This window comes from Trichechus manatus, unplaced genomic scaffold (assembly GCF_000243295.1).
Source record: "Trichechus manatus latirostris isolate Lorelei unplaced genomic scaffold, TriManLat1.0 scaffold00065, whole genome shotgun sequence".
In the NCBI taxonomy this organism is placed as follows: Eukaryota; Metazoa; Chordata; class Mammalia; order Sirenia; family Trichechidae; genus Trichechus; species Trichechus manatus.
This window is the reverse complement of record NW_004444001.1, coordinates 1,218,203-1,228,495: the sequence shown is the minus strand read 5'-3', so window position 1 is coordinate 1,228,495 and position 10,293 is coordinate 1,218,203. Positions and strand designations below refer to the sequence as shown.

At 40.7% G+C, this 10,293-nt stretch overlaps 1 protein-coding gene across 5 annotated transcripts in view; it reads left to right on the top strand.

Moving 5' to 3' along the window:
- The first annotated feature begins 1,078 nt into the window (after positions 1-1,078).
- The window catches only part of STK38 (serine/threonine kinase 38), a 38,953-nt gene continuing 29,738 nt past the window's right edge, over positions 1,079-10,293 (top strand). Inside the window, exons 1-3 of one of the 5 annotated variants that reach the window (XM_023734138.1) lie at positions 1,227-1,319; positions 6,729-6,797; positions 7,287-7,419. In XM_023734138.1, the coding sequence (XP_023589906.1) occupies positions 7,289-7,419 (131 nt within the window). In that variant the 5' untranslated portion in view covers positions 1,227-1,319; positions 6,729-6,797; positions 7,287-7,288. Of the gene's footprint in view, positions 1,320-6,728; positions 6,798-7,283; positions 7,420-10,293 lie in introns of all 5 variants that reach the window. The other 4 variants (XM_023734139.1, XM_023734137.1, XM_004379407.2 and 1 more) reach the window with 4 other exon arrangements.

The following is a 10,293-nucleotide window of genomic DNA, read 5'->3' as shown; positions in this document are numbered from 1 at the left end:
TCTGGACAAAGAGAATGAAGGGTGAAGAGATTTCTATATGAGGCTAAACAAAAGGAAACTGGGGCTTTGAAGTCTAGAAAGATGAGAGCAGTCAAGACAGGCCTCTGTTTTAAGACCATTAAGGAAACAAAGCCTGGGACCCCAAACCTGAAGGATAAAAATCAAGCCCTATGGTCTCACACACAGTTACCAGAGCATGAGGCACCATAGCATCACAAAATACCCAAATGATTTGTGCACAAGCTTATTTCTTTCCCTACGTGGCCCCTTTGAAGGCAGACAGGGACCATGTCTTACTCATCTTTGTTTCCAGGAGGCTGACACTTCCTGGTAGGTGGCACTGTGCTCCATTTTCAAGGAATGAGTGAGCACCCAAAGGCTAGTCAACCTGAGGACCTTTTTACCCCAAGAGATGGTACATACTAAGCTGTTGGGTGGCCTTGAAAAGCAAGTTCTTCTATGCACACTGGGATGCCCTCAGGGTGACAGATGTCCAAACATAAGAGAGCTCACCTGATCGCAGGTAAAGTGTGTTAATCCCTACTTTTAGGTAAAGTAGGTAGGGCCAAGGTCTTCAGCGGACCAATTGCTACAACGGCCAAAATCAATGGGGGTATAAAACCATACACGTGATAAAATTTCATAGACTTACACACATACACACCCACACACAAATGAATGCACGCAAAACTCGTTAAATACGAGGGAGGGCTATAATCTAGCTAATTGTATTTTGCCAATGTCAATTTCCCGGTTTTGAGAGGGTAGTATAGTTATGTAAGACATAGAGGGAAGCTGGGTGGGTGATGGGTTTGAGGTCTGCACTAATTCTGCAACTTCCTGTGAGTCTATAATTATTTCAAAATAAAAAGTTTAAAACAAAAAATCAAGAGGAACCTCTTCCCAGCCCACCGCGCCCAGAGACTGCCCTAAACCTCACACTTGCCTGCTTGAGACGGAGGAGGAGGTTCCCTGGATGGGTAGGGCGGGGCCGCGCAAGCGCAGGCCCGCAATCCGGACTGCGCCGCCGGAAAGTCGCGCATGCGCGACTCCGGCTCCTGGCTGCCGCGGCAGCCCTTCTCCGTCGCGGCGGACCGGGCTACCTTGGTCCCTCCGCCTTGCCGTCTTTTCCGGCAGTTGGTTCGCTTCCTGTTGTCCTCACCCGCAACGGTTGTTTGGTCCCTATTCCAGATCCCGTCACGCGTTCCTTCTTCTCTTGCCGGCCGCTGCAGCCGCCGGGGCTTCGCCTGTTCTCACGTCGAGACCGCTGGCGGGACCGGCGTCTGGGCTGCCCGCAGCCCTGCCTCCCCGGGGATCTGGTAAGTGTCTTGCTGTGTTTGCTTCAACTCCACCTCAGGCTTTTTCCTTCATCTCCCCTTCCCGTGATCCCTTCTCGCTAAGAAACAAAACAGAAACCGAACTCGTTGCCGTCGAGTCGATTCCAACTCATGGCGACCCTATGACCCTTCTCGCTGGCGCCCTCTTTTTAGCCGTGTCCTGTCGACCGTGAGGCCCGTCTCCTCATCCTCCTGTCATTTCTTCTTCTCTCAGTCTCTAGACGCCCCTTGTCGGGCTTCTCCACATTTTCCCACGCAGTCCTTTCTTTTCCTCCGTGCAGTTGGGGCGGGGAGCCAGCCTCTCCTCTCCTTCCCATGTCGCCAGCTTTGTCTGCTCGCTTTCACCGCTCAGACTCCTCCGGGATCACAATCATCACCAATTTCCACCTCCTCTTCCCTTTTCTGGGATTTAGGAACCTGGGAGCAGAGATCCTAGGAATCTGGGAGTCAGGCAGAGATGTGGAAAGCCCACTTTGGGGTCTGGTACTTACAACGAGTGTTCCGCCCTCCCCTGGTTAGTCTTAGGATACTGGGCTTCGGATAATCTTCAGAGCACAGGAAAGTGCAGTGAAGACTCTTAAGAAGGCAGTGGAAAAGGAACAGAGCCAGAGGAGAGGGAAGAGTCCATAAGGATTTAGAGGATAGTGTCGAAGGTGGTTTGCAGAACGGCTAGTAGAGAGCCCAGATACCTCACTTGCACTATGAAATAACTAAAAGATACAAAGAGAAACGTGTTCTTTTTGAAGTGTACAGCGGAAGGTTGGAATGAAGTCGGCCCTGTGCCTCCTCTTCCTTTCAGCTCACCTTGCCTCTGATTTACGCAGGCAGTAGATGTGGTTTCTCCAAACATAAAACAACCACCACAATAACAGGCTCTTCTTCCTACCCCAAACATTAGTTATCAGCTTCCTGATAAGAGAACAAGAACTTTATCCTCCAACTCCATACAACCCTACCCCTCATCACACATACATACTCTCAACTCCTACAGTGGAGATCAAAAATAAGTTCTTTCTCTGGTAAATATATTTTTATAAGGTGCTTATGAAGTGCATGACACTGTGCATGAGTTGGGATAAGGAAAGTAAAAAGAGTATAAGACAGAATGCTTGCTTTCCAGTGGTTTATAGTTCAGTAGAGGAGATTGTGACTCTTGAGTCTTGGCTCCAATGCTGAATTCTCCAAATAAAATATTAGATTTTCAATCACAAAGCAATAAAGTATTGGTGAGGGCAAGGGTGTTTATAGAGATAACAGAGTACAATTGTAAAGTCAAGCAGAAGACCAGTCATAACTATCTAGATTGAATAAAACAATGGTTTTCATTTGACCTACTTTTGTGTTTGTGATCCCTACCCCTGACTTTTATGAGGATCACATCTGTCTCTTTTTGTTAAAATTTTTTAAGTTTTAAACATTTCTCACCTATTATTTCCTAATTCTGCAGAGTTGAAGAAGAATGAAACCAATAGGGGAATGGCCTCCAGTGACCTGTAGGTCAGGGCATGAAGGATGAATTATCAAAAGCGTGAGGGAAAGCCCTGTCATAAAAAGTACTTGTTTGGTCCAGTAAACCTGTGAATTACTACGGGGCAATAGTAATTGTGTCTTTTGATTAAAGGATGTTAGAATTAGATTAAACCTTTTATGAGAGGAGGAAGAGGAAGTTTGAAAAAAAGTCAGAGGGAAGGACAGTGTAGTCTTTGCCACAACATTAGAGTCTGTATGTGAAGGTTGAAAACCACTCTTTTAGAGAATTTGTTGGCCTAATATATGGTGCAAATAATCTCATTTTGTTGTTTTATTTTTCCGTTGAAGTAATTTCAGTTGTTATATATATTTACATTTTAACAACTGAAATTATTTTTTTTTCTTTTTTTTAATTGATGTAATTAAATGAAGTTTACATTTCAAGTTAGTCTTCCATACAGAATTTTTTTTTTTAAACATACATTGTTGTGAGACCCCAACCGCTCACCCCATTCTGCGACAGCACGCTTCTCCCCTCCGCCCCTGGTTCCCCATGAACATTCAACCAGCTCCTTACTCTCTCTGCCTTCTGAAATTACCTTTTAACAACTGAAGTATATGTATATGTAAAGGGTCTCCAGAAACTATCATACAAGGAAGGATTACAAAGCTCTCACTTGCCTCTGACTTGTTTTTAAATTTGGTTTGAAAATTTCTTCATCAAACGCACTTAGAGTGCATGTGGTTTTCATTGTGGGTGGAGGGGGTACAGGCTGACAAATAAGGAACCACACCCAAGCTTCATAAACCAAACTGTTTTTTTAAAAAAAAATTCTTCCGTCTACTGATATTCTAAAAACATTTGAGTTTGCCAAACTTCCTCATAAAAAATAGTGATATTTTATAGTAAGGTGGCTTTGAATGCAGTGTCTTGAATTTGTGATTACGAATCATTTTGGCACATCATGAATCAAAATACTTGATTCTGAAGTAGAGCCTTGATTCTGGCTCTTTGCTTTGAAAGGATTATTTCTTTTTTTGGAAGGGATTTTTTTTTGCCTGAATGCCTTCGTGGCTCAGTGGTTAAGCGCTCGGCTGCCAACCGAAAGGTTGGCAGATCTGACCCACCAGCCGCTCCATGGGAGAAAGATGTGGTAATCTGCTCCTGTAAAGATTACAGCCTAGGAAACTCTATGGGACCGTTCTACTCTGTCCTGTAAGGTCCTATGAGTCGGAATCAACTCTTCGGCAACAGATGCTGTTTGGTTTTTATTGCCAATGCTGGAGGAAGTCAGGGTTGATGAACAGTCTGGTCAAGTGCAACAATATAGGTTGGCAGAAATATCTGGGGAAAAATGAGATGTTAAATTTAGGGAAAAATGAAGTTCTATAAGCAACCTAAACTCATTGCTGTCAGTTTTTTCATATGTAAAACAAGGGAGTTAGGGTCCCTTATTTTTTTTTATTGTTGTGCTTTAAGTGAAAGTTTACAATTCAAGTTAGTCTCTCATACAAAAATTCATACATACATTGTTTTGTGACCCTAGTTGCTCTCCCTATACTGTGACGCACATTCTTCCTTTCCACCTCACATTTCCCATGGCTATTCAACCAGCTCCTGTCCCTTTTTGCCTTCTCATCTTGCCTCTGGACAGGAGCTGCCCACTTAGTCTCATGTATCTACTTGAGCTAAGAAGCACACTCTTCACAAGTATCATTTTATGTCCCATAGTCCAGTCTAATCTTTGTCTGAAGAGTTCGGCTCGGGAATGGTTTTAGTTTTAGGCTAACAGAGAGTCCGGGAGCCATGTCTTCTGGGGTCCCTCCAGTCTCAGTCAAACCATTAAGTCTGGTCTTTCTACTAGAAGTTGAGTTTCGCACCCCACTTTTCTCTTGCTCCATCAGGGACTCTCTGTTGTGTTCCCTGTCAGGGCAGTTATTGTGGTAGTGAGGCACCATCTAGTTCTTCTGGTCTCAGGCTGATGAAGTCTCTGGTTTATGTGGTAGGGTCCCTTGTTTTTTATTTTTTATTTTATTGTGTTAAGTATATGTATGGGAGTCCCTGGGTGAAGCACATGGTTAACGTGCTCAGCTGCTAACTGAAAGGTTGGCAGTTCAAGTTCCCCCACAGGTACTTTGGAAGAAAGGTCTGGTGATCTGCTTCGTAAAAATCAGTGATTGAAAACCCTGTGGAGGACAGTTTTACTCTGATGCACATGGGGTCGCCGTGAGTCAATTGATTTGACAGCAACTGGTTAAGTATATAATTAACGTTTGCCATTTCAACATGTACAATGAATTCAGTGACATTAATTCATTCATCATGTTGTGTAACCATCAGCACTATCTGTTTCCAGATTTTTTTCTTTACCCTTAATAGAAGCTCATTGCCCCCTGAGCAGTGACTCCCTCTTTCCCCATTCCTCCCACCCGAGGTAACCACTAACAAACTTTGGTCTCTATATATTTGCCTATTCTAGATATTTCATGGAAACCCTGGTGGCATAGTGGTTAAGAGCTACATCTGTTAACCAAAAGGTTGGCAGTTCGAATCCACCAGGTGCCCCTTGGAAACTCTGTGGAGCAGTTTCATATAAGTGGAATCATAAATGGTTGTCCTTTTGTGATTGATTTATTTCACTCAGCATTTTTTTTTAATTGTGCTTTAAGTGAAAGTTTACAATTCAAGTTAGTCTCTCATACAAAAATTTATACACACATTGTTTTGTGACCCTAGTTGCTCTCCCTATACTGTGACAGCACATTCTTCCTTCCACACCAGATTTCCCGTGTCTGTTCAACCAGCTCCTGTCCCTTTTTGCCTTCTCATCTTGCCTCTGGACAGGAGCTGCCCATTTAGTCTCATGTATCTACGTGAGCTAAGAAGCACACTCTTCACGAGTATCATTTTATGTCCCATAGTCCAGTCTATTCTTTGTCTGAAGAGTTGGCCTTAGGAATGGTCTTAGTTTTGGGCTAACAGAGTCTGGGGGCCGTGTCTTCTGGGATTCCTCCAGTCTCAGTCAAACCATTAAGTCTGGTCTTTTTACTAGAATTTGAGTTCTGCACCCCACTTTTCTCTTGCTCCATCAGGGACTCTCTGTTGTGTTCCCTGTCAGGGTGGTCATTGGTGGTAGCCGGGCACCATCTAGTTCTGGTCTGAGGCTGATGGAGTCTCTGGTTTATGTGGCCCTTTCTGTCTGTTGGGCTAATACTTTCCTTGTGTCTTTGGTGTTCTTCATTCTCCTTTGCTCCAGGTGAGTTGGGACCAATTGATGTCAGCATGTTTTAAAGTTTCATCCATGTTATAGCTTTTATCAGGATTTCATTTGGGTCTCTGCTTTTATGCTTTCTTCCATCACTAGAATTATGATTCGAGTTTTTCTTTGTGATATTGTTTCCATTATAGGTCTTTATTTGAACTTGTAAATTAAAATAAACAGTAAACATATCAAATATCATTGGCTTGTGTTAGAACATGTATATACCTGTAGATCAGTATTTTTTGCCATGGTTTTTTTTTTTTTAATTAATAGAAATTGTAAACTTAAAAGTTATTGGTAACTTATTGGTAGTAGTACATGCTCAGTGAAGAAAATAGAGAAAACATGAAAAAGCACAAACAAGAATAAAATTATCTATTGCATTGTCACTGCCTAGAGTTAAACCACTAATGGCATTTTGATATATATATTTCTGATAATTGTGATATTATACACAGATAGTACACACATAAGATTGAAATTGTACATCCTGGTTTATAATCTGCTCTTTTCACTTAAATTGGAAACATTTCCCCTGACATTAAAAATTTTAACATTTTAATTGTCTGCTCAGTATTTCATTATAGGTCTCTTTCATGATTAATCAGTCCTCTCTTGTATATTCAAATTATTTCCAGTTTTCCTTTGTCATTAACAGTGCTGCATTGAACACCCTGTGTGTGAATCCTTGTGGGCCTCTGATTTCTTCAGGGTAGATTCCTACATGGTAAAGAATTTTACTATATCTGTATTATATATTCTTAATGTCCACATACGGTATGGTAATCTTTTCCTTTTTAAAAAGGCAACAATTTGTTTTAAAGGTATATTCATGTTGTTTGTAGGTAGGTATAGTTGCTTCTGATGGCTGTATATACATTTTATTTATTAATTTCCTTACTGAATTGCCTCCAACACCCCATACCACAAGTGATGGCATAAGGAACATCCTCTCTGTAATGTCTGCTTACGCACCTGTGTGAGAATTTCTCTAGACTTTGTACCCAGGGCTGAGATTTCTGGGTCAGAGGATGTAATGTATAACCATTTTCACCAAGTACTAGAATTCAGTTTGTCTTGCTTTTGTTATATATTACCTGTTTGTCCTCCAGAAAACTTGTACCAACTTAACATCCCTATCAGTAGGGTAGGAGAGTGCGTAACTAATAGATTCTAATTCCAAAACTAATACCTCTCCTTTTCTTTGCTTTAGCAGCCATGGCAATGACAGGCTCAACACCTTGCTCATCCATGAGTAACCACACAAAGGAAAGGGTGACTATGACCAAAGTGACACTGGAGAATTTTTATAGCAACCTTATCACTCAACATGAAGAACGAGAAATGAGGTAAAGAATTCTGTTTGAAAGAAGTGTGTCATAGTTGTGGCATTATGTCTGATATTGAAAACATTCATAATACTGTTGACAGGAGACAAGAATAGCAGCAGTGTTATAGCCTATTCCATTACAGTGGAATGACAGTGTAACAGATTTCTAAAGCTCTGCCATTAACCCATTATTTCTGCTATTAGTCAATAGCACAAAATTTCACTGCAGTATAATAAAGTAATTAGGCCAGATCCTTAGAGTTCATTGTTAAGGTAGTGTGGTGTAATGGAATGAGCACCTCCTTTGGAGTCAGACTTGGGTTTAGAATTCTGCCTTTACCATTTACTAGTTGGATGAGGTTGGACAAATTACTTTCTAGTTCCCCCATCTGGAAAATGGGGATAATAATACTTACTTTGCAGGATTGCTGTGAGGATTAGATACAACATATGTGAGTATCCAGCATGATGCTTCCCACATGGTAGTCGCTTAGTTAATGGTGCTAGTAGCAGCTGTTGTTATTATTATTGAGCTGGTGTATACTATTTTGGTAGTAACTCATAATTAAAACTTTTTTTTAACATTTCATTATGAAAATACTGAAAAGTTGAAAGACTTGTACAGCCTAAATATCCATAGGCACGTCATCTAGCTCCTACAAGTATCATTTTGTTCTATTTGTTTTATCACATATCTGCCTTACCCATTCATTAATTCATCTTAGTTTTTTGCTGTATTTCAAAATATGTTGCAAACATCAGTACACTTTATTTCTGAATATTTTCACTTGTATAACATTGATTAGTCCAATATTTATAAATTTTTTTAGGGGTATCTTAGATATCTAGTGCTGCTATAACAGAAATACCACAAGTGGATGGTGTTAACAAAGAGAAATCTATTCTCTCACAGTTTAGGAGGCTGGAAGTCCAAATTCAGGGTGCCAGCTCCAGGGGAAGCCTTTCTCTCTCTGTCGGCTCTTGGGGAAGGTCCTTGCCATCAGTCTTCCCCGGTCTAGGAGCTTCTCAGCGCAGGGACCCCGGGTCCAAAGGACGTGCTCCGCTCCCGGTTCTTCTTTCTTGGTGGTATGAGGTCCCTCTGCTTTCTGCTCACTTCTCTCTTTTATATCCCAAAAGAGATGGACTCAAGATACAACCTAATCCTGTAGATTGTGTCCTGCTTCATTAACATAACGTCCTCTAATCTGCCTCATTAATATCATAGAGATTAGGGTTTGCAACACATAGGATAAATACGTTAGATCACCATATGGAGGACAATCACATGATACTGGGAATCATGGCCCAGCCAAGTTGACACACATTTCTGGGGGACACAATTCGGTCAATGACAAAGTAAAAAAATACCGATTGCTGTCGAGTCAATTCCGACCCATAGTGACCCTACGGGACAGAGTAGAACTACCCCATAGTGTTTCCAAGGAGTGGCTGGTGGAATTGAACTGCTGACCTCTTGGTTAGCAGTTGAGCTGTTAACCACTGCGCACCACCAGGGCTCCAGTCCATGACAGGGTAAAATTTGCATACAATGAAATGCACAATTTTAAGGGTACCGTTTGATGAGTATTGAGAAATGCATATACTTGTATAACTCAAACCTCTGTCAAGACATAGAACATTACCATCATCCCAGAAACTTCTTTTGTGCCTCTTGCTTCCTCAATGCCAGGCAACCGGTGTTGTGATTTTTTTCTGTTGTAGATTACTCTTGGTTATTGCATACAAATGAAAGATGTAAATGGAATCATATAGTAAGTACTATTTTGAGTAAGGCATCTTTCACTTAGTATAATGTTTTTGAGGTTCGTTGATGTTGTGTTTATCAGTGATTTGTTCCCTTTTACTGCTTAGTAGTATTCTGTTTCATGACTTTACCTCAGTTTATCTGTTCTTTTGATAAACGTCTGGGCTTTTTTCAGTTTTTAGCTATTTTGAATAAAGTTTCTATGAACACTTGCGTACAGATCTTTTTGTGCTCTTGGGTAAATACCTAGGAGTGAGATTGCTGGATTGTAAACATACATAGGTAGGTATGTATATATATACACATATATTTTCCTTCTATTACAGTTTTATTATACCAAAAAAGGTACGAATGAAGAGATGCATAACGTGAGGTCTGTAAATAATTACAGTATTTATTTTTCATTTTCACTTCTTATACGTTTTGTTTCTTTTCTTGCTTTTCTGCATTGGCTAAGAGCACCATCACAGTAGTGAAAAGGAATGGTCACAGTAGTTACACCTGTCTGATACTGCATGGTTTCTGTCTGATTGATAAGGGAAAAAAAGTCAGTATTTTAAAATCATTTATAATGTTTGCTGTAGGGTTGTTTTTTTTTTTTTGGAAGCTATCCCTTAGCAGATTACCAAAAAAAAAAAAAATAAACCAAACTCACTTCCACTGACTCTAGCGACCCTATAAGACAGAGTAGTACTGCTCCATAGGGTGGTTTCCAAGGCTGTAAATCTTTACGGAAGCAGACTGCCACGTCTTTCTCCCGAAGAGTAGTTGGTGGATTCTAACTGCAGACCTTTCGGTTAGCAGCTGAGCCCTTAGCAGATTAGGACTGTTCTATTCCTATTTTACTAAGAGCTTTTTTTTTTAACCACAAATTGATGGTGCTTTTTGTAAACACCTTTTCTGTGTTTTAATGATAATGACGTTCCTCCTTTAAGTTGTTAGTGTAATGAAATAAATTAGTTTATTTTCTAATGATAACTGTTTTCCCAGGATGAAATCAACTTCATCATGATATATATATTTTTAATGTAGTCCTGGATTCAGTTTGCTAAACTTTTTTTTCTTTTTATTGTACTTCAGGTGAAGGCTTACAGAACAAATAGTTTCTCATGAAACAGTAGTACACAT